We start from the raw sequence: 27,440 nt of genomic DNA on the forward strand, positions 1-27,440 counted from the left end.
CAATTTATTCAATTGCATTTGTCTATTTAGTATGATGTTCATAACAAAAAATAATGATGGAGCATATTATTAAATTTTAAAGGAGGAGCGTTTTATTAAAAGTTGAAAAACAAACTCTAATGATTATTAATTTCATTTTGCATATATTTAACAAATCTCTATATTTCTACTTCAAATTCTTTTAATTAATTTTTCGTAATACCTCGAAATCATTTGTTAATGCAAAACCTACTTTATTTTACTTTAAAGGATATAGCTTAAATTAAATGGAAAATAAAATGATTTAAAAAAATATTATACACAAGTTTAAAATAATACACTTTTCATTATTATAAAATTTTATTTTTCTAAAATTTCGAACTCTACATGATCCAAGTTTATTAACAATGACATCATTTGAAAAAATAATTAAGAATATATCAATATAAATAAATTAAATTAGGAAATATTTATCTTTCAAACTAAATCACTTAAATATGAGAACATAAAAATGTTAATATAATTGATATAAAATCAATTTATAATATATATATATATATATATATATATAAATGGGTATGAACTTGACTTCTAAAGTTCAGTTAAGTTTAAAAATGTATTTTTTAAAATGTTAAAGTCATTTAAAATTTATGTTAGTTTGAATATAAGAAAAATAAATAAATTTGAATGAAAAGTTAGATGAAAGTTTGAAGAAGATATGATTGACGAGACTAATAAAAAAATATATAAATTTTTTATTTAAAATATGATAATAATTATAAGAATTAGAAGAAAAAATGACAATAATTATAAGAATTAGAAGAAAAAAATATTAAAAAGAATTATTACAATTTTAGAATTGAATATTTCAGTTATGAGTCCACCATAGTTACAAAGTCATACAATATATTTATCAGAAGATATTAAAATATATAATAAATAATTTTTATTTTATCCATTAATTATACGTAAGAATAAAGTGATATATTTTGTATATACTAAAAAAATTCACATTGAATTGGAGATATAATATAATATAGTTAATACAATTAAAATGGCAAAGTGTTCTTACAATTCTTTAACAAATGTAACAAAATCCATGCCCCATAACACTTTCATATTTATTTACTTGTTAAAAGTTAGTAAATTAGATGTATTTTGATTATTAACATTTAATAAAACTAATTCATTTATACAAAGAATAAAATAAATATTATTTGGATGAACAGAAATCAAATTGGATCATAATCTAATTATCCTCTTTCCGTGTTGGGAGTTGAATTTATGGCTGCAGTTCAAAGTTCTTTCAGTAGATTTTGTTGAAAGGTTTAAGAACATGAATGTTGATGTTGAAAATTTAACAGTGCATACTTCATTTCTCTGTAGTCAAGGTAAAGTTTCCTTGTGTAACTTTTGTCTTGTTTGAATTGTATGATTTTGATTGTGAGTTTGTTCTTATGTTGTGTGTTGCTTTTAGGGTTTAGGATTTTGATGGGGTGAAGTTGGTGATTGTGAAGTGACTCAATCAAAGGACTCATGGCAGCAGAGTTGATAGGTGGGGCATTTCTCTCAGCAGCCCTTCAAGTGACTTTTGATAGGTTGGCTTCAAGGGATGTCAAAGACTACTTCCATGGAAGGAAACTCAAGGATAAGATGCTCATAAAGCTAGGTATTGTGCTGAATTCCATTAACCAAGTGCTGGAGGATGCAGAGGAAAGGCAGTACAAAACCCCAAATGTGATGAAGTGGCTTGATCAGCTTAAAGAGGCTATATATGAAGCAGAATTGCTGTTAGATGAGGTTGCCAACGAGGCATCGCGACAGAAGCTGGAAGCTGAATTTGATCCTGCTACTAGCAAGGTGCGAGGTTTTTTCAGGGCTTTTGTTAATCCATTTGACAGAGAAATTGCATCTAGGGTCGAAGAACTACTAGAGAACATACAATTTCTTGCAAAGCAAAAGGATATGTTAGGATTAAGAAAGATAATTTGTGCTGACAATGAAGTTGGAGTCAGCTGGAAACAATCCAACCAATTGCCAACTACATCCTTGGTGGATGAATCTAGAATTTGTGGTAGAGAGGAAGATAAAGAGGAAATCATCAAGATTTTACTTTCAGACAATGTCACATGCAATCAGGTGCCCGTAATTAGTATAGTGGGAATGGGAGGGATGGGTAAGACCACCCTCACTCAGCTTGTGTATAATGAACAAAGGGTACTAGATCAATTTGACCTTAAGGCTTGGGTCTATGTTTCACAATATTTTGATGTTGTTGCTGTCACAAAAGCAATTCTTAAGGCATTTGGGTCCAAAGCAGCAGAAGAAAAAGACTTGAATCTACTTCAGCTTGAATTGAAGGAGAGACTGATGGGAAAGAGATTTTTGCTTGTTCTAGATGATGTTTGGAATGAAAACTATGCAAGTTGGGGGGCACTACAGATCCCCTTCATTTATGAATCTTCAGGAAGTAGGATTCTTATTACCACTCGTAATGAGAAGGTAGCATTGGTCATGAACTCCTCCCAACTATATCATTTAAAGCCATTAGAGAAAGAAGATTGTTGGAGGCTATTTTCGAATCTTGCATTTCATGACAAGGATGCCACCAAATATCCAAATCTTGTATCAGTTGGCAGTAAAATTGTTAACAAGTGTGGAGGATTGCCTTTAGCTTTAAAAACATTGGGAAATATCTTGCGAGTAAAATTCTCCCAGCATGAATGGGTTAAGATATTGGAGAGTGATATGTGGCACCTATCTGACAATGATGGCAACATTAACCCCGCTCTTAGATTGAGTTACCACAATCTTCCTTCCTATTTGAAGCGTTGTTTTGCTTATTGCTCCATATTTCCAAAAGGTTATGAGTTTGACAGGGATCAGTTAATCCAACTGTGGATGGCAGAAGGTTTGTTGAATTGCTGCCAAATAAATAAGAGTGAAGAAGAGTTAGGTAGTGAGTTCTTCAATGATCTAGTAGCAAGGTCATTTTTTCAACGAGCAAGACGCCATGCTTCGCGGTTCACTATGCATGATCTTCTTAATGATTTAGCAAAATCTGTCTCAGGAGAATTTTGTTTACAGATAAGTGCCAATTTGGAGAAAAATATAACCAGGAGAACACGCCACATTTCATTGTCTCACAAAATTAACATTGATGATCAACTTTTGGAGCATATTAGTAAGTGTAACAGATTACGTTGTCTTGTGGCATTCAAATGGGATTTCGGCAGAGGAGGCTTGATCAACAGTGATAAACAACGTGTTTTGTTCTCTACATTGAAATATTTACGTGTGTTATCCTTCTATAATTGTTTTCTCACTGAGTTAGTTGATGATATAGGCAATTTAAAGCTTTTGCGTTATTTAGATCTTTCGCACACTAAGATTAAAAGATTGCCTGACTCCATTTGTAGGCTGCATAATTTGCAGACACTTTTACTATTCTGGTGCTATCATTTGGAAGAGCTTCCCGTAGATTTGCACAAACTTGTTGCCTTGCGTCATCTTGATTTGAGTATGAGCGGAATAAACAAGATGCCAAACCACATAGGAAAACTGAAACATCTTCAGACCCTGACTAGTTTTTTTATCAGGAAGCATGATGTTAAGGAATTGGGAAATCTCAGCAATCTTCAAGGAACACTTTCAATTTTCCGGTTAGAAAATGTCACTGATCCTGCGGATGCCATGGAAGCTAATTTGAAAGATAAAAGACATTTAGATGGATTAGTGTTGGATTGGGGTGACAAATTTGGAAGGTGCAATGAAAATGAGGACTCAATAATAGAAAGACAGGTGTTGGAGGCTCTTCAACCAAATGAGAACTTGAAAAGGCTTTCTGTTTTACGTTATGATGGAACTAGCTTTCCAAGTTGGTTTGGAGGATCTCATTTGCACAATTTGGGGTCCATAACACTGACTGAAAGCAAATTCTGCTTTGTCTTGCCACCATTTGGGCAGCTTCCCTCTCTGAAGGAGCTATCCATATCATGCTTTTCTGGAATAGAAGTCATTGGTCCCGAGTTCTGTGGTAATGATTCCTCAAATATTCCTTTCAGATCTCTTGAAATTTTAAAATTTGAGGAAATGACTGCATGGAAAGAATGGTGCAGTTTTGAAGGTCGTGTTGAAGAAGGCCAAGGTTTGTCTTGTCTTAAAGAGCTTTCTGTGAGGCGTTGTCCTTGGTTGAGAAGGGCCTTGCCTCAACACCTTCCTTCTCTGCAGAAGTTGGTAATTTCTGAATGCCAACACTTAGAGGATTCAGTTCCCAAGGCTGCTAGTATTCATGAGATGAAGTTGCATTTGTGTGAAAAACTTTTCCTGAAAGATTTGCCATCCAGCTTGAAGAAGGCCACAATTCAAGGAACTTGCATCATTGAGTCCTGCCTCCAGCAAATTCTTGTCAACAATGCCTTTCTTGAAGAGTTGAAAATACACGACTTTCATGGTCCAAATAAAAAATGGTCCTCTTTGGATTTGCATAGACATGATTCTCTTGGCACTCTCTCTATAACAAGCTGGTACTCTTCCTCTTTGCCTTTTGCACTACACTTGTTTGCCAATCTTCATTCTCTAAGTCTCTATGATTGTCCACATCTTGAGTCATTTCCCGAGGGGGGTTTGCCTTCAAGCCTACGCAAACTAGAAATTGAGGATTGCGCCAAGCTAGTTGCTTCTAGGGAGGAATGGGGATTGTTCAAACTCCATTCTCTCATAGAGTTAAGAGTTAGTGATGACTTGGAAAACGTGGAGTCTTTCCCAGAGGATAGGTTGCTACCACCCACTCTCAGTGTGCTCCACTTAATTGGATGTTCAAAGTTAACAACAACAAACTATATGGGTTTTCTCCATCTCAAATCTCTCAAATCCTTCTATATTGTCAGTTGCCCTCGTCTTCAATCTTTGCCAGAAGCAGCTTTATCCAACTCTCTTTCTGTTCTCCTTATTCAGGATTGCCCTTTACTTAAGCAGCGTTACCAAAAGGATGGAGAGTATTGGCATAAAATTCACCACATCCCTTCTGTTATGATTTATTAGCAGCAGTTGAATTGAAACACAAGAGAAGGTATCGTCATAGACCGTGGCAAGAGAAGGCACGAACGCTAAAGCTTTCATAGGCAACAGTTTAAAGGTGGAAAAGGAAAAAGATACCCATTCTACCACAGCTCATGATGTGATTTCTTACTTGTTCTAAATCTATGCATGCATATATAGAGTACTTATTTCAATAATCATTCACTATGGAGTTCTAATATAGAAGAACCACGCCTGCAACTAACATGGTTCATTTGGTAAAGATATGTGTGATCATGGACTCTGAAATCATGAACACTAAAGATCATTTATTAGTTCATCTAAATTAGATAGTCTAATAGTACTAATGCAGGATGTTTAAGTGCCTAATTAAAACAGTAGCGTCTGATGGACACTAGTATGTCTTATACAAGCGTCTGATAGATGTGATAGTCTTTTAGTTAGGTCGGTTACTCTTGTTTCTATAACAGTATGATACTTCTAGCATTAACGGTTATAATGATCTTCTTACACTCTAGTTCTATGTAGAATCATGTTTTAACACTTTATACATGAATATAAGAACAGGTATATGATCTTCTTCTTCTGTTAATAGTGTTTCTTTTTTCTCTCTTTCTCTTTTTTTCTTACCACAGTATGTGTAAAATGCTGAATTGTAATATCTTAAGTTACAAGGAAACAAAGAAGTAACTTATCATATATGTCAATGTTACAGGTGCTTATGTTTTACACAGTCCTTAAATTAACAAGCAATTATAATCCTTAAATCAAATTTAAAAATAATAAAAGAACAAGATTAAAGCTTAATTAAAATTAAAAATCTTGTTTCTTTATTTTCCCAAATTTTATCTTCCTCTCTATTGCAATTGTTCACATTATTCTGTATGTCACATTTTGGAGGGATCCCCTGTTTCTTTTTCTCTCTTTTTCATCAAAATTTGAGTAAAAAAGAAAATGCAATTGTTAATGTATATCAAAAGAAGAAATGCAATTGTTAATATTTTTTTTTTAAATCAAGAAATATAATAAAATTTTCTTGACTTTAATAAAATATTTACAAGATTTTATGTTTTACCCACGTCACAATGAATGCATATATATTAACCAAAATTGGGTGAAAAATAAGGATATAAATGACAAAAAAGAGTAAGTAATATTGTATTGAAATTTTAAAAAGAGAATTATATTATCTTTTTATGTATATATTTGAGATTCTTTATATAAAAGGATAATATTTTGTAATAATATTATAAGTATTTAAATTTTATGTATATATATATATATATGTGTATTAATTTGTATGATATAATTATTAAATAAAGCAATTAAAGATATTATAACTGTAAAGTTGTAATTTGATGGTGATAAATCCAACTAACTTAATTAAATTAAACTAAAAATGATTTTGATAGTATCCAGGAGTGAAATAAAAATTTAACCCAATCTTAAAAAATAAATAAAAGTTGTATATATTTAATCATATTTTTAGTTCATAAGATTTAATTTTTTTTACCATTTTCTTTCCTGGAGAGATTTCATATATTTTATTTAGAAAAATGGCATTAGTAAGAGAGCATGTACTACCATGCTACTTAATACACCATTCAAAAATGGTGAAAAAAATAAAGATTCTTAAAAAAATATCATATTATTATTTAATGAATTCTATAAATATTATCAGGAGCACTTTTATATATATTTTTTAAAATAAAAGCTTTCATGTTAAGCATCACTATGTCACTTAAGGCTTACACCTCAAGTAACAACAATCATTTACCACCACATGAAAAAAGTATTATTAAACAAAAGAAAAAAGAAAGAAAATACAAAAATACGGGGACTAGACCAAAACCCATATGTTAACAAAAACGATACATAGGTAGACTATACCTATTCATAAAGAATTCTAAGAATAGACAAGATGAAAGCATATTATACCAAAGAAAAGATTATCTATGAAAAAATCCTAAATTAACTAACTTATCAGCACACGCATTTTCTTCACGCAAAATATGAGCACTTTAATTATAAAAGGAAATTTCATATGAATCCTGAGAATCATGATATATTGAAACCTGATTAAATTTTGTCTGGATGATTATAAAGACTACTAAAAATATTTGAGTTTTCTAGAAATTAAAAAGTACTGTGTTACTTTAATTAAAAAAAGCTAATTCGTTATTGTGTAAAATAATAAAATCAAGATGGTATTTTTCAGTAAAATTTCATTTTATTTTAGTTTGAATTCTTAAAGTGTTTTAATCTTAACTGTCTATTATTTTTAATTTGAATTTGGTTATTACTATCCGTTGTTGTTATATAAATAAGTGTTAATATAATTATTTAAAAGTAAAATAATTTTTAATTATATAACAATTATGATTGGAAAAGTTTTAAATTTAACATTTTTCTTCATTCTTTTATGTTCACACAGATGAAAAGTGTTTCACATATTAATCTTATATCACTTAAAAGTTAAGATCAAGAACAATTTAAATACATATTTTTTCTTTATTTTTTTTAAAAATATTTTTCATAAACAAAATCGTGGTCAATACAAAAAATGTGATAATTAATCTTATTGATATTATTTCAATATGAGGTTGAACATTGACATTTGAGAATCGAACTTAAAAGTCACGCACTCTACCAAATTAAAAACATAAATATAATATAAACCATGACAATGACGAAAGTATATGTTTGTTTGATAATATTAAATGACTATTTAAGGTATTGTGATCGATTATCAACTTAAGATGATTATCAACAAAATATTACTTAATATTCTATTTTATATTTTATAATAATATATCTATTTTATTTAGAAATATTTAATATTAATATTAATTTTTGACTCATTTCAAATAAAATAGTGGAATAGAAAATACAAACTTCTCTATTACGCAAGAAGAAAAACATAATATCAAATAATTTTAATAAAATATACTATGGAAACAAAATTATGATTTACAACTGAAATAAACAAATTTGAATAGCAACCAACATTGTGCTATGTTTGTAAAAGTCCTTCTAGAAAATCAAATAAACACTAATTTTATTTCAAGTGCACAATCATCATAGTAAGGTTACAATTTAGAATGTTACAAATCATCTAAACCAATCATGATAGGTTTTGTATCTTGTCACCTCCAATCTTCTTATAATCAAGAGCGAAGCATAATTTGTTATGGCTTGAATGACGAAATATACACACTGTGATGGAATCATCCTTCTGTAATTTATGGACTTGGAAGAAATCTTTCCATCCACCATTCAACACATAGTATTTATTTGTCCATTTCTTGAATGTCAAACTAAAAGTATTTTGATGAGCATCATAGACAGAAACTTGAATTCCTCTCTCAATATTTTCATCATTTTTCAACAATGGTAAAAATGATTTTTCAACATGATTTTTGTTAAGAAGAAGTCTATTTTGATTGACATTCACATCACTCGTTGTGAGTTTCTTGTGAAGAGGTTCGCCATGCTCTAAAATATACTCTCTAAAATTCTCCATAGCTGGCAAAGAGGAAGGACTATAACTATCACGAATGAGATGTTCCTGTGAGGAAAAACATACCTCTGGTGATGAACTTTCAGATAAGAATTCAGCTTCTTGATCTAAATTTTCTAAAGAAACATCTCCACCATCTTTAAATCTTGATGTCTCTCCCAATTCTTCAGCAATGTTTTGAGAGTGCTTGCATCTTTTGTTGCCAAAGATATTTTCATGCCATTTTTGAGGATCTTTTTCTCCTTGCATAGTCCATAGAAGCTTAAGTATTGATAATCCATCTTCAGAGAATTCTTTAACAATTTCCTCTTCCGTACTACACCACTCACGCTTCATGTTCTTTCCACCACTTTCTGAAAACTTCAAAAACATATTTACATGCATAATACAAACACTTATTTATATATTACAAACTAATCTTTTTTTTTATCAAAGTATCAATCAAATATTTTATCAAGATAAAATATCATATCTAATATCTAAAAAAAGTTATCTATAAAAAATTTATTTATGATATGATTAGTTTTTTAAATCCTTTATAAGATATTAGAAGCGCATATTTATCAAAATAAGGTATTACGTACTAAAAACAGATATTAATTTTAAAAAAATTTAAAATGTGATTACGTATTTTTTTTAAGAGACTCTTTTTAAAATATCAAGAAACTATCAAAAGCGCGTATTTATCAAAATAATCAAGATAATATCTTTCACAAATTTATTTAGATATGATTGTGCATTTTAAAAAAAAAAATCTTATAAAATATCAATCAAATATTAAATGCACACATATTTATCAAGACAAGATAATGTATTACGTGATAAAAAGGTAAATGGGAAACACTTATATTACAATATTTTTAGGATGTTTGTAAAAGATAATTAAAGCATCAATGAAATATTAAAAACAAGTATTTATCAAAGATATTATAGATTGAAAAATGTATTACCTGGGTATTGAAAATATGAAGGTTATAGGTACTCGTTAAGAGTTCAATTACTTTGTTATTTGGATAAAATAATAATCTAATTCAATTAAAAATATTGAATTGATTTGATTGATTTTTTAATTTTTTTTTATTAAATCCAGTTTAATCTAACTCACTGAATTTGAATTTGAGTATAAGTTTCAATCTCATAAAATTATTATTTTAAAAGATATGCAGAATGATTTTAAAAAAATAAAATATATTATTTTAATATTTAAAGAAGTGAATATTTAAAAAATACACATTATTTTAAAAAATCATTAAATATTAACTAATTTAAACACAATCTATTATATCATTTGTGTAAAAGAAACGATTTTTTGGAATCTATGTAGCACAAATACTTACACGGAGATGTATAATTTCTAAAATATAGGACAGAGGGATACATATGTATATATTATATAATTATGAATTAGTTGAAAAAAATTTATTTCTTATTAGTATATTTAATTAATAAAATTAGGTTAAATAATAATTATATTATTATTATTATCATTATTAATATTAATATTATTTTACAATTTAAGTTTGATTGGGTTTCTGTTGCAATATGCGGAACTTAATCCAACCTCTATATGTGATTAGGTTAGGTTTGACTTAATCTATTTGTAATTAAATGAATACTCTATCATTATAAATAAAAATAATTGCATATTACATCCATAATTCATAAAATTTGGTTGGTTAAAAATATTATTTTATTTAAAATTTGTTTTTTTATTATGTTAACTAAGTTAAATATTATTTTGTAAATTAAAAATTATTGATATTTAAAAGTAGTTTCTATTATTAATAAAAAATTATATACTAATTTCTAAATTAATATATATTTAGCTGTTAATACCATAGTTATTAACTAATTTGTATTGAGAGTTTATTAAATGACGTAAAGAAGATAAATAATAAATCTTAAATGAAAAACGATAATTCACTACAAAATAATCATTTAATAAAAATAATTTTAGAGTTAATAAATAATTAGTTATTATATTAAATAAATTACATACTATTTTAGTTTTTATTATTGATAAATAGTTTATAAATTGATATCTAATTAGTTACCTATTAAGATTTTAACTATCAACTTTAAAATTTGAATAATTAATAACTAAAACTTGATAACTAATTAGATACCAATTTAAAAATTATTTATTAAATATTATAATTATTATTTATAATTTTATTACTTTTTTTATATATTATTATTTTATAAGTTAATTTTAAATATTATTACTATTTTATTGCTATTATTTTGTAATTTTAATATTATTATTAATATTTTTATTTATTTTATTATTATTATATAAATATATTTATTATTATTATATTTTATCAGCATAATCAATTATATATAATTTAATCGATTGTGTTATAACACATATGTTTTTTAATTTATGATATAACCGATTATATTATAACATAATTGATTATTTTATAATTTTGATGATATAATTAATTATTTTATACATGTACATATTAATAAATTAAGATAAGTTTGACTTTTTAAATATTTGTTAGGTATACTTATATAATATTTGACATGCAACTTGCATGAGAGATCAAAGAAGATAAACATTTTCTTCAATATTTCAGTCTCAATTGCCTTATTTTTATTTTTTCAAAAATAATATTAACATGTTTCACCTTTTCATAAATTTCAACATCAGTTTACGGGGTAGAAAATTCATCCTCTTGGTGTCCATTAAAAAGATTTTTCTCAATTTTTTTAGTTGGTGTCTACTTGTTCATAGTCATCTATTATTGTAACATATTCATCATGTCACTAACATTTTTTTTGAATAAGTCTATTCTCATGAGTGCCATGACTCTTCACCCATGCCAAACCTTGTAACAGGTAAACAATAAACACAATGACCATCAAAAAATTTCATCAATAACATCAACTAAGTATGGATGAAAATCAACATGAAATTTATCAAACACAAAAACTTGTTTAATGTCCATTTCACATGTTTGCGATTCTTTAATTTTGAACTTATCCACTAGTGCATACAAAGATGTCATATGGATGTACATTTTCATGCAAATTGCCTTTAATTATGACTTTACCAACAATGTCAATCTCCTTAAAACGATTAAACATGACAATAAATTTCTATTGCATAAACAACTTCAATGTTCACTCACATTATGATATATTTGACAAGATAAGTTTGGTTCACATAGCAACATTGCATTCAGTGGTATATTGCCAAGTTTCTATCTAGCTTATTCACATGCACAAGGTAGACCATGAGTACTTATGAGTATGCAACCACAATGCTGAAAATTAACAATAACATACCTAACATAATCATATTCTTCAATTATGACTCATTGCATATGTTCATACAAACTCTCGTAATGTGTTATATAAGGTAACACTAAATGTATGTCCTACAACATGAAGACTCTTTGAAATTATACTTTAATTTCATTACAAATTATACTTTAATTTCATTATGTTGTAAGGTTACTTTGTTCACTATGTTCCAATAGTTAAACAAGTTTCTCATACTACTTTGAAGCACCTTTAATGCATCACTTTAAAAAATTAAACATGTCCTTGGAATGCATAATAACTTGGATAATCCATCACACATCTACATGCATCCACAATCACCTTACCAGCCTCTACGAAATCCACAAACAATCATTTAAGTCTTTCAAGTCAAAATAAAAGGTTTTTTTGTTATTCGCTTGTTAATAAGGAAAAACAACAAAGAAAGTCAAGCAAGTGAATGACACATTATTAATATGTTGCTTAGAGTTAGGATTTGAACCTAGAACTACAAAGTTAAAGTGTACTTCATTTAACCATTTTATCAAATCAACTTTACTTAAGATATAAAGATTTTATTTTTTATTTTATTTTATTATAAATAAGGAACAATCTAAAACTAAATTTGTATTGAAACATTTTGGAATTCAAAAAGATGGATACAAATGATTGACAAAATAGTGAGAATATCTTTTTGTGAGGGTTCTTCCCAACATTTTGCGATCTTATTAAGAATTCACTCATTCTTATAGCGATCTTTCTTGAACTTGTCAAACCTTGTTTCTGGTGTCTTTCTTTATTTTGTTTTCAATTCCTAATTTTTAGTTAGTTCCAATTCCTAACCTTAAATTCCTAAATTTTGCATTAATTATATTTGGAATCCTATCATGAGGTCTCACGAAACTTATTATACTGAGAATACATGTCATGCTCTAGTAACATCACTATTGTTGCATTTCAATATCTATACCTATTCTAAGCTTGTTTTATAGTTGTGGCATTGTCTTGGTTGACTCCTTTAAAATTAGTAAAATGTTTTTAGGCTTCATTAATCTCTTAGCCATGTCAAAAAACATTAACTACTCATTAGGTTTTAATTTTCACTATATAAATGACCTACTAATGTAACATCCAACTTATGATTATGATTTTCACATAACAACTTTACAATCCATCACCATCTATTGCACACTGCTCTACCATATAGTTTAATTGTGGAATCTTATTTCATTGTTTCAATTACAATGAGTTGTAAGTCCTTTTTGTTAATTCAAATTTTTTTGTTACAAGTGGCATTAATTATCGTATTAAGTAAGCTAAATGGGTCAAATCACAATCGAATCATAATTTTTGTGCTACTACGCTCTTATGTAGAAAGAATTGCACTTTGAATATCAACTATAATTTTTTGGCCTAGTGATAAATACTCAATCTAATAATTGATAGGTCACAATTTTGATTCCAATTTGGGCAATTGTTGAGGGGGAGATGTTGTAGGTGACATCAATTGTTTCATGGTTTAGGCCAGGTAGGTCAATTCATAATCAAATTGTTTGGATTTCTACGCTCTTAAGTAGAAAGAGATGCATCATGATTATCAACTATAACTTTTGACCTAGTGGTAACCACTTGATCAAACATTTTCCACTTCTTTTGCAACCTAACAACACATATGTATTCCTTCCTTATAGACCTTAATTGATAATGACAAATTTAAGCTTAAACGCTACCACACAGATTCAAGTAGGTCGTGTACCAAACACCTATATAAATACATTACAATATCAAGAGATGTCATTTGTCACATTTTTTACACAAACAATAACATATTTCACCTATCTCGTCAATTGTAAAAACTTCACTATTATTTGTTCAACTAATTCCTCTATTATTGACACACATTTCATGATATAAAGAATTTCATTCATACTAGTCAACATATCAACTTCGTTTGATATTTTTCTTCAAAATCAATAATCCACTCATGTCAAACATAACTATCATTACAACCTTCATTACATAATCACCATTAAAAATTTCATTCATATAATCACTTCTATAAGCATATAATCATTTCTACCAAACTATTTTCCTTTTAGGATTCACTATTCTAGAACTTGATTTTTTTTTAATATATTGAAGAAAAACACCAAAGCTAGCTAATTTTAATTTCTACTAAACCTTAATCTCCTACAATATTGTTTTGCCGAAAACAATATTCGAAGCAGAGGAAGTGGATCACTGAAGAGCAACACAAAAAGGGAGTTTTTTTTAGCTTCAAAGAGATATAAATCATAAAGGACAAAATGGAATTTTAAAAAAAGAGAAAATGTGGGGTGCTAAAAGTAAAAGTGTGGGTGTTAAATACCATGCCCACCGGCCCAAAACGTGTGGGTTAGGGAAGGGGGTGGTTGATTGGAATAAAAAGAAAAATTGGAAAGAAGTGATTTAGGGTTTTTGCAAAGTCTCTTACATATAAAAGGAAGTCCTTATCTAGTAGTATCGGTTAGCTCTTCCAATTCACAATCTGTTCCAAACCACGTAAGCTTCATCGAAGGTATCTTCTTTTCCACCTTACCACGCCTTCGTTTCCTTAATCGGTTTTCGTATTTTCGATACGGTTTTCGATCTTTGCCTGCGGTTCGTGTAATGATTTAAGTTTTGTATTCAATAATCCAATTCCTGCGGTAGATTTGGTTTTGTCCTTTGATTATGAAGTTTGTGGAAACTTTTTTGGTTTTTTTTTTTTTCAAGTATTTATTGTTATCATTAATTATTATTATTATTAGGGTTCGTAGATTTGGGTAATCTTTTTAATGTAATTATTTATATTACTTAATTAAAATGACTGCTTGTTCAAGGAAGAGGTAAAATCTAGGGATGCTATGGGTTTTGGTGTTACATGATTGGAAGTTTGTGTGGCATTTTGCTTGAATTGCATCTGAGGATGAGTTGAATAAGGAGGAGTTTGGTTCTTTTGGGTTGTTCCCTGGAGAGTAATACTGGAGATCTGAACTGTGGTTACTGTGTTCACTATCGTTTTTATTTTCTGTATTTATCGGGGAACTCAAAGTGGGTGTGTCTTTCAATGCATTTTGATGAGGAGTGCATTTAACATCCACTGTCTGATGTATGGTGTGCTTGACTTCAGCATACTCAATCTTTTCTGGAATGATTTTAGGATTACATGCATGATGTTACATGCTAAAATGGACTCTTTGATATGGTTGGAATGAATTTGCAACGAGTAGAAGTTTTCAGAAATAAGTTCTTCATACAATGCATACATAACATCACTCAACTCAAGGTTGCTTTGTTCTTTCTTAAATGGGTTGCTAAACACTGTTTATATCTAGTTGTGCGATTATAACTTGTAATATGATAAGGAGAATTATTAACTCTAAACTTCTATTTTAGTATTTGGATACCCGTGGTTTGCTTTTTATTTTTCTCCTGCTTCACCTGTCTGGACTATTCTATTCTAAGCTCGTGTTCTGTTAATGTGATATTACTTTGTCTCTTTTATATGCTATAAATTATTTGACTTCTTTTATACTTTAAGTGATTTCTGGCTATGTTTTAACCAGTTGACGAGTACTTGTTAAATTATTTATAATTGTCTGCCTTTTGTATATTTAACCAATTTCCTTTGTTATTGTTACCGTTCTTGTTGTGAAACTTATTTTTGCCCATTCACTTGTATAGAGATGGATGTAGAAAGGTTGAAGAAGATGGCCAGTTCTGTTCGAACTGGTGGAAAGGGTACCATGAGAAGGTATATTTGTATGTCAAAATCTGATTTTATTCCACACCAAGTTTATGTTTTCTAATATTGTTAAGTACTCCTAAATATTTTCTTAAATAATTTTATTCCACAATTAAAATCTTAGATGTTTTACTAGCCATATATTGACATTTTCTTAATTGTACTTGTATTAGTAAATAAATTGATGTTGTAATTTTTTTAAATGATTTATTTTCCCTATCTTGTAGGAAGAAGAAGGCTGTCCACAAGACTACTACTACAGATGACAAGAGGCTTCAAAGCACCCTGAAGAGAATAGGGGTGAATGCTATCCCTGCAATTGAGGAAGTCAACATCTTTAAGGATGATGTAGTTATCCAGTTTTTAAACCCTAAAGGTAAAATGTTAATGGATGATATTTTTGTATAACTTATTTCCACATTGTAAGGTGGCTAATTGTTAAACATGAAATTTATTGCAGTACAAGCATCTATTGCTGCCAATACTTGGGTTGTTAGTGGTTCTCCTCAAACAAAGAGTAAGTTTATATATACACCTTGTTCTTCATTTCTGTATGCTGTTGTAACATCTGACTTAGTTTGTGCTGTCTACTTTGGTGTGTGTTGCTAAGTCTTAACTTCTTTAGAGATAATTCCCCTATATCTTATTCAAACGTGTGTTTCAAATCCGGCTAAGTCAATCTTCAGGCATCGCAGGTTTTAATTGGCTTATGGGTCATGGACATCTTCGTTTGAATGTTTATCACATGAGATGCCCGGTCTTTTTATTTTAAATTGGATCATACATAACACAAATTTCCTCCATTTCTAGTATCAGACTTGACTACAGTATTCCCGTTTTTTAACTGATCTCATTCTAGATTGCATTTTAATTAACACAATTTTCTGTTTCGCAGAGTTGCAGGATATTCTCCCTAACATCATCCACCAATTAGGTGTGTGATATGCATCTTCTTAAAGCTTAATCTTTAGCTTCCTTTTTTCTTTTTCCGTCTTTCTAATTTGAAACTGGTTATTCTAAAAAAATGCAGGGCCAGACAACTTGGAAAACCTGAAGAAGCTAGCTGAACAATTTCAGAAGCAGGCACCTGAAGCAGGAGCTGCAACGGCACAGGATGATGATGATGATGCTGTCCCGGATCTTGTCCCAGGAGAGACCTTTGAGGCAGTTGCTGAGGAGACTAAGTCTTAGAATTTTACTTGTCGTCTTTTATATATTTTGGATGTTTTTTAAGCTTTTTGCTTTCATTTTTGCCCTTTTAAAATTGAAAGTTTTTCAGGTGTTGTTTATACTTTAAATTGTTAAAACACATAATTATGGGCCCCATCATCTAACTAGAAAGTGTTACTACCTGACTGCACCTGAGTTTGTGTATTGTATGTTCATTTTTTGGAGGTAAAAATCAATTTTGTTAATTTATTTTAACTTTTTATTCCCCATGCAAGCAACCAATTCTGAATTTTGTGGAACTACATGGTTAATTGTTTTGTTGATTGTTTTAATGCTAGTGAATAAGAATCAATCAGTAATATTTTGGATAAAAAAAAATGAGTTGGGAGTAATTAACCTGTTTGTGTATGTATTTTAGTGAGGAAGAGGATTTATACAGCCACACACAGCTTACGTGAAGAAATTGCTGGTTCGTGAAACTGGGTTTTCCCCTAACCTTCTGCATTTGATAAATATATTTGGATGTTTTGATTGTTATTTATTGAAATTTTCTTATATGCTCTAACAACCAAAATATTACTTAACCACGTAGCAGAATGAAGAACTACACAAGACCTGTGTTTAAAAACTACAATCAAATATTCTATTCTTAGGCAAAATTGAATTTGATTGAAAACATGGGTCAATCATCAATGCTCCATTTGATTTACAAATGTTGTTTTTGGTGAATTTTCAATTTAACTAATCATGATTGTAAATATTATCATACAAGGAAGACTATAATTTTAAATCAATTATAGATGAAGATAGTGATTACATAGAGTTCAAAGGTTGGGAGAGGGAGATGCAAATTCAAATTACTTTAGACCACTAGTTAAAATGATTTATTTTATACCCAAGTGATATCACTAATAATAAAATCTTCAAATTTAATTTCAAGAATTAACGTACTTCTACTAATCTTTCTACACAATTTTTCTTTCTGGATTGTTAATTCACTTTGTTTTAATTCTAATATATAAATTAAAAGAGTAAAATGTGATGATTATGAAAGAAATGGTCATGACCCTTAATTTGAATAAAACAGCATTCTTATATTTTATTATCTATAATGAAATTCTCCTGTTTAGTGAATATAATTTTTTTTTATCTTATTCCTCATAATATTTTAAAATTATAATATAAAATCACAATGAAAAATACTAATAAAAAAAATAAATTAAAAAAACAGTAAAGAAAATAAAGAGGAAACTAATACAAATAGTGAAAAGCGCGATTAATGTAAATTAAAAAAGGTAAGTACTCATTTTTTAATCAAATAAATTATATATATTTTGAATGTTTCACTTTTTATAATTAAACTTCTATTATAATAGAATTTCAATATACAATATATATATATATCGTATTTTTATATACAAAAAATATAATATGATAAAAAAATAAATCTGTACAACAGACGCGGTTGGCTCTATTGTGTTTCCACTATAGAAGTTGTGAATATATAAATAGCTTATTAATCTAAACATCTTTTAATAAATTTAATTAATTTCGCTTTTAAACATAGAAGATAAAATTACTTTGAAGTAAATAAAAGTGATAAAGTTCCAGTGTATTTAAACTAATTATTGATTTGATTTTTAATTTTTTTTAAGTGGATAAAACACCCTTGATATATTTTAAGAAAAACTTTTAACCAATAAAACTTTTCATAGTTAACAAATATCTGACTTCATTTAACTTGTTGGTTATGTATATAATATATTATTTATCATGGATATATATTTTACAAATTATTTAGGGTGGATAGTCAATAAAAATACATGATAGTTTATCTGTAATAATGTATAGGTTGAATTGAATACATAATAAAATTTTGAAAGAAATTATGATAAGGTAACTTTGTTAAAGTATTCACATTCAAAAAAAAAATATCTACAAAAATTATATCTATACCACCCATATAACACTATTTTGTAATATTTTTAGTTCATTTTCTATCATTCAATTTTATGTTTAAACAATTTCTATTATTATATAAAGATATAATTTTCTTAACTATTTCTGTTGCAATATAATTAAACAATTTTATCTTTTAATAAATAAATATATTTTTAAAAATGCTGTGTAATTTATTTATCTAAATAAAATTACGTAACTTTCTCAAATTAAATAAATAATAAATAATAAATATTTTTTTATTTTTTTATTTTAAAACTATTATTTGAAGTAAAAAAATATGGTGTTTTTTATTATTATGTATAATTGAATTAAAATTGTGATTTCAATTTAGATGATCTAATACAGAGTGTTAAATAGATCAACACTAAAGAGATGATGAAATAAATATGATTAGTTGATACTAAGTCATTTTTTAATAAATTCAATAATGAATCGATCCATAATTTATTTAAGGTTAAAAAAATAATGAAAAAGACATTAATTCTATAGAAATTCATTTAAGGGAGAATTCGCCATTAATTATTTTAAGATTATCATTCTTTCAATTCTTATATAGAGTTAAATTTAATCAAATAACGATCACCAGATAAAAAAAATTCTTAGTTTACACCCTATATTTAGTGTGTTAGGTGAAAAGTGAAAGGTAAAATAAAAAATTTCACAATAATTTTATTTTCGATCTAGTAATAAATATTGACATATTTCGTTTGTACAATAAAAAAATAATCTTAATATAAAATCTTTAATTTTATTAGTTTTATTTGAATTTTTTAATGATTATGTTTGGTTTTTAGTAATTGTGTGAGTATCAAGAAAAATAAGAAAAATTAACATTAATATACAATTAATTTTGAAGATAATCACTAAATATTTTAAATTTATAAGAAAAGGATAAAAGACTATGTATAAGATTAATTACATATTAATGTTATTTTTTTAATTACCTTAACTGTTAAGAGAGTTTAAATAAAATTAATGAAAGGAAACTAATATTAATATGAAATTAAATTTAAAAATAATTACTAAAGATTTTAAATTTACAAAGAACAAAGGATAATGACCTCCTAAAAAACTAATTGCATATTAATGTTAAATTTTTCTTTTAATAAAACTTTTTCTAAAAAATTCAATTACCTCAACTAAAGTTCAAATAAAATTAATCAAACTAAAACTTTTGAGACTGAAATTATTTTTTTCGTAAATAGAAGAAAACATTTCGATTTTTGTATTTTTACGTAGTTTTAAGTAAATAACCTATTATGTCTCTTTGTTTTTCTTATTTTAATGTTTATTGATTTGTCATTGCATTACATTTTTTGTGCTATCATAACTGATTTTTCTCAACATATTAATTAAATTAAAAGTATAATTGAAATTTTAGAAATAAGAAATAAAAGAAAACAAAATTTTGTAAAACAAATCAACAATTAAAAAGCCACAAAGAAATTTATTATTTAAAAAATTTAATAACACATTTATTATTTATTAATTAATCAATGTTAGTATTTAAATAACTTATCCATGTATTTATTATATTAATGTTGTACAGGAAGTAATATTAAATGTATTAATGACGAGACAAATATCAAGAAAAAACGTATTATGTGTATTGTTTTTTTACAAAAATAATATTAAAAGACTAATAAAAAGTATCAGGAAGTAATAAATATATTAATGACGAGATAGAATAAAATAATTAAATTTGCTAAAATCATTTTAAAAATAAAAATATCTTATCAAGAAGAGTCATTAAAAAATTTAAATTTAAATTAAACTTAATATTATTAGTTTTTTAAAATTAGTTAATGAAGTCATGTTCTTTTTTATTTTTCTTTTAATATTGTTTTGCACGAACTAAAAACTATAATAATTCTTTTAATCTAATAAAATAATTGTGCACTTTTCCATTTTACCTCTTTCTCTTTCAATCTAACCTAATAAATATATGTATAAACTATTTAAAAAATTAAAAAAACATAAAAAGTGTAAAAAAAAATGTTAATACATTCTTTAAAAAGGAACAATTGTTTTCTAAAACTGACAGATATAAAAGAACAGGAAAACACTATTTATATATAATAAATAAAAGTTATGTAAGGATTTTTTTTAAAATAAAAACTTTGATGTTATACAAATCAACTAACAACTTATTACTAAAAAAAAAATACAAAAATATGGGAGAATTAGACCAAAGCTCATGTTAACATTTATAAAGAATTCTAATAACAGACTAGATGAAAGTCTAAGTCAATTATACCAATGAAAATTTTTTCTATGAATAAATCATAAATTAGCCAACTTATCAGCACACGCATTCTCTTCACGAAAAATCACCCTAAACCTAATTTTTTTTAAACAAGTATTTCATAAATTACGAAGCATCCAATAAACATTTGTCAAACGCACCACAAATCAAAGCATAATCACATTCAAGTTAGACATTAGTTATGTAAGGAGATTTATTCATTAAATAAAAACTAATTCTAAATATCAAAATAATTAGTTACTATTTGATTAAATTAAAAACCATTTTATAAATTAAAAAACTATTGATATCTAAAATAATTTTTATTATTAATAAAAATTTCTAAATTGGTATTTAACAATTAACTAATTTAAAATATAAAATATTAATCACTTAGGTAAGTAATTTAGATACAAATTTAAAAATTATTTTATAAATTTTTGTTAATAATAAAAATTATTTTAAATTTAATTACTATTTAATAATTTTTGTAAGTAATTATTCAGTAATAAACGTTTTAAGAAAGAAATATTTTAAATATAATTATTTAATCGCCATCATTATTGAATTTAATTTATGAGGAATGAATGTGATGATGAACTTGATCTGTTATGATATGTATGTCATTATTTATAGTCTTCTATTTTTCTCTGTGGCACATTGCATCAACATCAACTTTTGTTCAGTTTTGCTAAACTCCAAAGGTACTGTTTCTTTCTTTTTTTTCTTTCTTTCTGATATCAATCAGAAGTGTGAGCACATGTTCTTTCTTTGTGTTTTTGCATTCTAAAAATCTTTTCTTTTTGTGTAGGACCAAAAAGACAGAGAGAAAGTAGGCACAGCCATGTCCACTACCAGTACACTTCTGGCTTCCACTCCAACGCCAAGGTAATACTTTCTTTCTGTCATCTCTAACACCCATCTCAGCTCTGCATGAACTGTTCTTGCTTTTGGATCTACTTTATGCAAATTGTCTTTTCTCTTTATTTTATTTGTTGTGTCATCTGATTTGGGTGAGTTTGTTTAAGTTTATTTTTTATCAGATTTCTGTTTTTTTATCTGTTTCTCTGATTTGCTTATTTTAAAAGTAAACAATTTCTACTCTTTTAAGGAAACAGATAATTGCTTGTTCAACAAAAGCTTAATATAAGTTTGTATTTACTTCTTTAGATTACCAAAAGAAATAAGATACCTGCTAAGTTGATTTTGAATTTTTCAAGTTGTTGATTTCATGCTTGCAGCTGTCTGTTTACAAATTGCATGGCTCTATGTTGCTGGTGTAGTTGTAATTTCTTCACATTGAGACTGCAATTGTAACTGGAACTGCGGTTTCTTACCATTGTTTAAAACCATGAGAAATTGTATTGGTCTTGTTTTCACCTACTGGGGTTATTTTCTGCAGTTATCTGTTTTCATTATTCTTACTATTATTCACCTTATTGAGTTTTGGGATTTTTTCTAACTTCTAGTTAGCAGTCAGATCTCTATCAAATTTCTATCTGTATTTGGTTCAAATGGATTTAGGCTTGTTTCATGTAAGCTCTTGGCTCTCCCAGTTTTGCAAAAGTGTTTTACTCCTCTGAAGCCCAGATCCACTATTTATGAGTCAATCTTCAAATGCTCACCTAATTGAATTTGGATAGTGTTTTAAATTATTGGAGGATTTTCTTACTAATAATATGTGGTAATTTTGCTTATGTGCCCATGTTGTGAAGGGTTAATGCACAGAAATAACTTATGTTAACAGGATGAGCAACAATGAAGTTCCATTTTTCTGTAAAAGAATGAAATTGCACTTAATATCTTTTTGGTCAACTCAGGCTAAAACAATTCCTTGTAGAGTATTACAAATTGACCCAGGGAACCTCAAGTCAAATCTGGTTTGGCTTGTCAAGGGTAATCTTGCAAACTTATTTTCATTGTATAGTGAGGCAGCTGGGTATTCCACTCACACACGGCTAGTCTCTGACATAATTTTGACAAAACGCAACTCAGAAGCCAATTTCAGCCTCATGATTTGGACGTGGAACTAGATTCAGTTCAATAATCTTTCATATATATAGGGTCTATTTAGACGAGCTTATTCATAAGGACTTCTACAAGAGAAAAGTATAAAGAAAAAAATGAAATTGACTTTTTCGTTAAGTTAACATTAGCTTATGCATGAGCTATTTTGTAGATGCTCTCTCATGTAGCTTCTTCAAGATTCACCAAATCTCTATTTTTTTGAACTTGTGGATAAACTAATTTTAACTTATGGAGAAGTAAATTCTATTTTTTTCTTGCAGAAATCCTTCTAGAGAAGCTTGTCCTTGGTATTTTATGTTATTAATGTATACGTGTTTTATCATTCTTCCTTTGAGCCTGAGTATTTTGTGACAGGTTAACAAAATTGAATGGTAAAATAAATTGAGTGATGGTGTCCTTCTTTATATTTTCTAACAACAGTGTATGGTAGTGTATGGTACTGCTACCTGTCATCCTTGGGATGTACATGTCATTGTCACTTTATACACCATGGGATAAAAACAGTCATGCTTGTGATTGGAACATTTTCTGCCTTTTCTGCATATGATGCAGTATTTGAATGGTCGATGATATTGGAATTTTGATGGAGATTAATCAATCTTTGATTCTTTCATGCCAAGTTCATGTATAATTTACATGAGTTGTATGCATGATTTTAGGACTTGCTCTATAATTTTCAATTTTTAATTTGGGCAATGGAGTTAGTTTTTCATCTCTTAGGAATTTTACTCTAACAATCCTTAGAATTGTATTTAGGCAGATACCATAAATGGTCATATCTGAAGTTTCAAATGGTTCAGAGATTTCAAACACATTTGGCACATTTTGTGGGCTCACTAGTACCCTCCTTTCATACACTGTTTTCAGCACTTCTCAGTGTTTCTACTTTTCATAGTCTAGGAAGTACTACTGCATGCATTATTCAAACCATTCTCCCTGTGCTCCTAAGTTCCAATTATGTGACTACCATTGTTTCTTTTTCTCAGGTTATTAGGCAAAGTGGCATTGGTCACAGGTGGGGCATCTGGAATTGGAGAAAGCATTGTGCGCCAGTTCCAAATCCATGGTGCTAAAGTATGCATAGCAGATGTGCAAGACAACCTTGGAAAGCAGCTGTGTGAGTCCCTTGGTGGTGAAGCAAATGTTGTCTTTATCCACTGTGATGTTACCATAGAGGATGATGTTTCCCGTGCAGTGGACTTGACTGTTGAAAAATTTGGCACCCTTGACATCATAGTGAACAATGCTGGAATTTCTGGATCACCTTGTCCTGACATCCGTGACACAGAGTTATCAGAATTTGACAAGGTGCTCAACATAAATATGAAGGGGGTGTTTCATGGCATGAAACATGCTGCTAGAATCATGATCCCAGAAAAGAAGGGGTCAATTGTTTCCTTAAGCAGTGTGGCTAGTGTTTTGGGTGGAATAGGAATACATGCATACACAGCATCAAAACATGCTGTTGTGGGGCTGACAAAGAGTGTTGCAGCTGAATTGGGGAAGCATGGTATAAGAGTGAACTGTGTGTCACCTTATGCTGTTGCAACAGGTTTGGCTTTGGCCCATTTGCCTGAGGATGAGAGAACTGATGATGCCTTGGTGAGTTTTCGTGATTTCACTGGGAGAATGGCGAACTTGCAGGGTGTAGAGTTAACTCCTCATGATGTGGCTAATGCTGTTCTCTTCCTTGCAAGTGATGAGGCCAGATATATCAGTGGAGACAATCTCATGGTTGATGGTGGCTTCACCAGTGTAAATCACTCTCTCCATGTTTTTAGATGATTAATGCTATTTCAATGTTTGTTTCAGACATTGCAATCATTTGAGTCTTGTGCAAGGATTTTCAAGTAAACATACAAATAACATGATTGCTCTCCTTCAAACTATGCTTCTTTATCCTTAAGTTTTAGTATGTGAAATTTATCTCCATGCAACCAACCCACAAAGGGATCAAAGTGCCACACTCTTCTCTTGGTCTAATGGAAATTTATCATTGACTTGTCTTCTAGCATTGTGTAATTGATTATAAAGGATCTAAGTAAGTCTTGATCATTTTGTTAATCCCCTTTTTCAATGGCAATTTCTTCCATCCATACACCTTCATAGAACACCTGAAATGACAATTTTATCTTTCTATTTTTTATTTTTTATTGACACTCCTCTTTCTCTTTTTTTGGAATTCATACATCTCAAACTCTTAGAACTGAGAATACAATTTTGTATTATGAATTTTAGAGGTTGATATGAATTTTCTGGGTTTGAAAATGCATTCCAAACTCCTAAATTGTGGAATACAATTGTGTTCAGAATTCTATAGTTTAAAATTAACAAAAAAAATATCTTTCGAACTACAAAATTATGTTCTAAAACTTTAACACGTGGAATACAATTTTGTATTCTGAATTCTACAGTTTAAAATTAACAAAAAAAAATATCTTTCGAACTACAAAATTATGTTCTAAAACTTAAAAATGTGTGTTGGAGATCCCATATCGACTAGAGATTATGACATTTTCTTGTATATAAGTGGTTGCATGAGTCAATTTTATGGAGTTGAATTAGGTTTAAAGTTCACTTTGTAATATGGTATTAGAGTCGGTTTTATGTGGTTGACTTAGACTTAAAGTCCACTTTGTAATAATGTGAAATATAATTTTGTATTCAAAATTCTAGATTTTAAAATTAACAAAAAAAAATCTTTCGAACTACAAAATTATGTTCCGAATTTTAGAGTTTTGAAGGTTTACCTATTATACAATTTTAAAAAAAAGGTGTAAAATCTTACACCTTTGAAGGATAATTTTGGAATTAAAAAATTTGTGGGGGTGAAGAAAGAAACTATGGAGGTGGAGGAAGAAATTGCCTTCTTCAATTCTTGACTCTCCAGTCCAAAGTCCAGTCTTTGATCTGAAAATTTATTCAAATCAAATACACCTTTGTTAATTCTATTTATAAACAATTTATATAAATATTTTAAATATAATATGGATGATTCATCACAGAATATTTTTTTAAAAATCATTTTGTGAATTTATGTGCATTTAAGTTTGGTATGTCATATAGTAGGTTTTTAAATATATAGTTTGTATTCTTGATACGTTTTTCAATAAGTTTGCAATTTCTAACTAATTTCTTAACTTTTGTATTTTAATATTTTAATAAAGTGTCTAAGATATTTTTTTTTAAGTTCTAATGGTCAAATTAAAGTTTTTAATCATTGGTTCATTTCTTGGTATAACCTATCTTAGTTAAAACAACACTTGAAAATAATCTAATAATGTTTCATTAATTTTCTATGGCTTTCTTTTTTGTTTAAGCTTTGTCTTCGTAATAAACCTTAAAAGCAAAACTTATTTAGTCAAAATACTAAATTAAAGTTATTTTTTTAATAAAATATTAGAAAGGTAATTTTTATACTACTCAATTAAGTTTTATTCTCATAAGTTTATTTTTCAGATAAAAATTCCAAGTAAATTTTTTGTTTTAAAATAAATTTCACGTTAAAAATTCCAAAATAAAGTTTATTTTAGATATTCCAGCAAGATAAAAATGCATACAAGTTAAAAGTAATCTGCAATTATTTCTACTTACGTGGATATTTTGGTTTGTTTGACTTATCTTAATAATAGAACTATCTATTGGTGCACAAAAAGTTTCATTATTCATTTATTTAAATTAACATCAGACATAATAATGTCCAAAAACATTGATTTTTTTTTTCGTGTGGTACATTAATGGTATATTTGAAGTGAATAACAAAATAGAAAAAAATGCATTTACATATTTTGAGATCGACAACTTAACTATTCCTTTTTTTTCTAGTTTTAAAATAAATAAATATTTTTATCATATTTTAATAAAATCAAATTTACCCTTTTTTCTAGTTTTAAATAGAGAACCACCTTCCTAATATTTTTAATATATTATGCTCATTTTACATCCCTTATTTTAGTGAAATAATATATTGTTTGAAACTTGAATGAAAATCGTAAAAATTTTAATTTTAAAAATGTAAATAAATATTTTTTATAAAAAATAAAATAAACTATTTAATTATTATTTATTAACAATCTAAGAAAACCTTATACATTCAGTCACAAAAACATACTATTAAATTTATTTTTAATTTTTATTTTTATTTTTATAACCATTTGACCACAACTCCATGTATATATATACATAAGGTCCATTTTGTTACCTACTTAAAAAAAATCTTGATGTATAATTTAAAAAATAATAATAATAATAATATAAGACTAAAAACCTTTTAGAATTCTCACAATACATAACAAAAAGTTATGAATGTTTATTTAAAAATTAGAAAAGATATTAATGTTATTTTATTAAAAATACAATAGATACTAATTTCTATTTTTAAAGTATAGAGGTGTGAGTGATATTTAAATTATAGCATACAAGGCAAGTGAAATTCCAAAAAAGAAAATACATGTTAT

General features: G+C 27.8%; 4 protein-coding genes across 6 annotated transcripts; 3 read left to right on the forward strand and 1 right to left on the reverse strand.

Moving 5' to 3' along the window:
* Positions 1–1,207: 1,207 nt before the first annotated feature.
* Positions 1,208–5,611, forward strand: LOC137834821 (putative disease resistance RPP13-like protein 1). 2 transcript variants are annotated; one of them, XM_068643022.2, is made up of 2 exons: positions 1,208–1,370; positions 1,457–5,611. In XM_068643022.2, the coding sequence occupies exon 2, from the start codon at positions 1,516–1,518 to the stop codon at positions 5,020–5,022; it is 3,507 nt and encodes a 1,168-aa protein (XP_068499123.1). In that variant the 5' UTR covers positions 1,208–1,370; positions 1,457–1,515; the 3' UTR covers positions 5,023–5,611. The 2 variants fall into 2 exon arrangements, with proteins under 2 accessions (XP_068499123.1, XP_068499124.1); XM_068643023.2 differs by having other exon boundaries at positions 1,214–1,370; positions 1,464–5,611.
* Positions 5,612–8,143: 2,532 nt separating this feature from the next.
* Positions 8,144–8,788, reverse strand: LOC150027424 (putative B3 domain-containing protein At4g03170). Its single transcript, XM_090302332.1, has one exon. The coding sequence runs from the start codon at positions 8,786–8,788 to the stop codon at positions 8,144–8,146; it is 645 nt and encodes a 214-aa protein (XP_090158458.1).
* A 5,412-nt stretch (positions 8,789–14,200) lies between these two features.
* On the forward strand, positions 14,201–17,003 carry LOC137834830 (nascent polypeptide-associated complex subunit beta). The gene is made up of 6 exons (XM_068643041.1): positions 14,201–14,369; positions 15,520–15,587; positions 15,806–15,954; positions 16,039–16,095; positions 16,474–16,512; positions 16,609–17,003. The coding sequence occupies exons 2-6, from the start codon at positions 15,520–15,522 to the stop codon at positions 16,767–16,769; spliced, it is 474 nt and encodes a 157-aa protein (XP_068499142.1). The 5' UTR covers positions 14,201–14,369; the 3' UTR covers positions 16,770–17,003.
* Positions 17,004–21,546: 4,543 nt separating this feature from the next.
* LOC137834822 ((+)-borneol dehydrogenase 2) lies at positions 21,547–24,869 on the forward strand. Of its 2 annotated transcripts, XM_068643024.2 has the most exons (3): positions 21,547–21,659; positions 21,767–21,843; positions 23,970–24,869. In XM_068643024.2, the coding sequence occupies exons 2-3, from the start codon at positions 21,800–21,802 to the stop codon at positions 24,766–24,768; spliced, it is 843 nt and encodes a 280-aa protein (XP_068499125.1). In that variant the 5' UTR covers positions 21,547–21,659; positions 21,767–21,799; the 3' UTR covers positions 24,769–24,869. The 2 variants fall into 2 exon arrangements, with proteins under 2 accessions (XP_068499125.1, XP_090158570.1); XM_090302444.1 differs by lacking the exon at positions 21,547–21,659 and having other exon boundaries at positions 21,841–21,968.
* Positions 24,870–27,440: the final 2,571 nt, after the last annotated feature.

This window comes from Phaseolus vulgaris, chromosome 5 (assembly GCF_051622355.1).
Source record: "Phaseolus vulgaris cultivar YP4 chromosome 5, ASM5162235v1, whole genome shotgun sequence".
Lineage (NCBI taxonomy): Eukaryota > Viridiplantae > Streptophyta > Magnoliopsida > Fabales > Fabaceae > Phaseolus > Phaseolus vulgaris.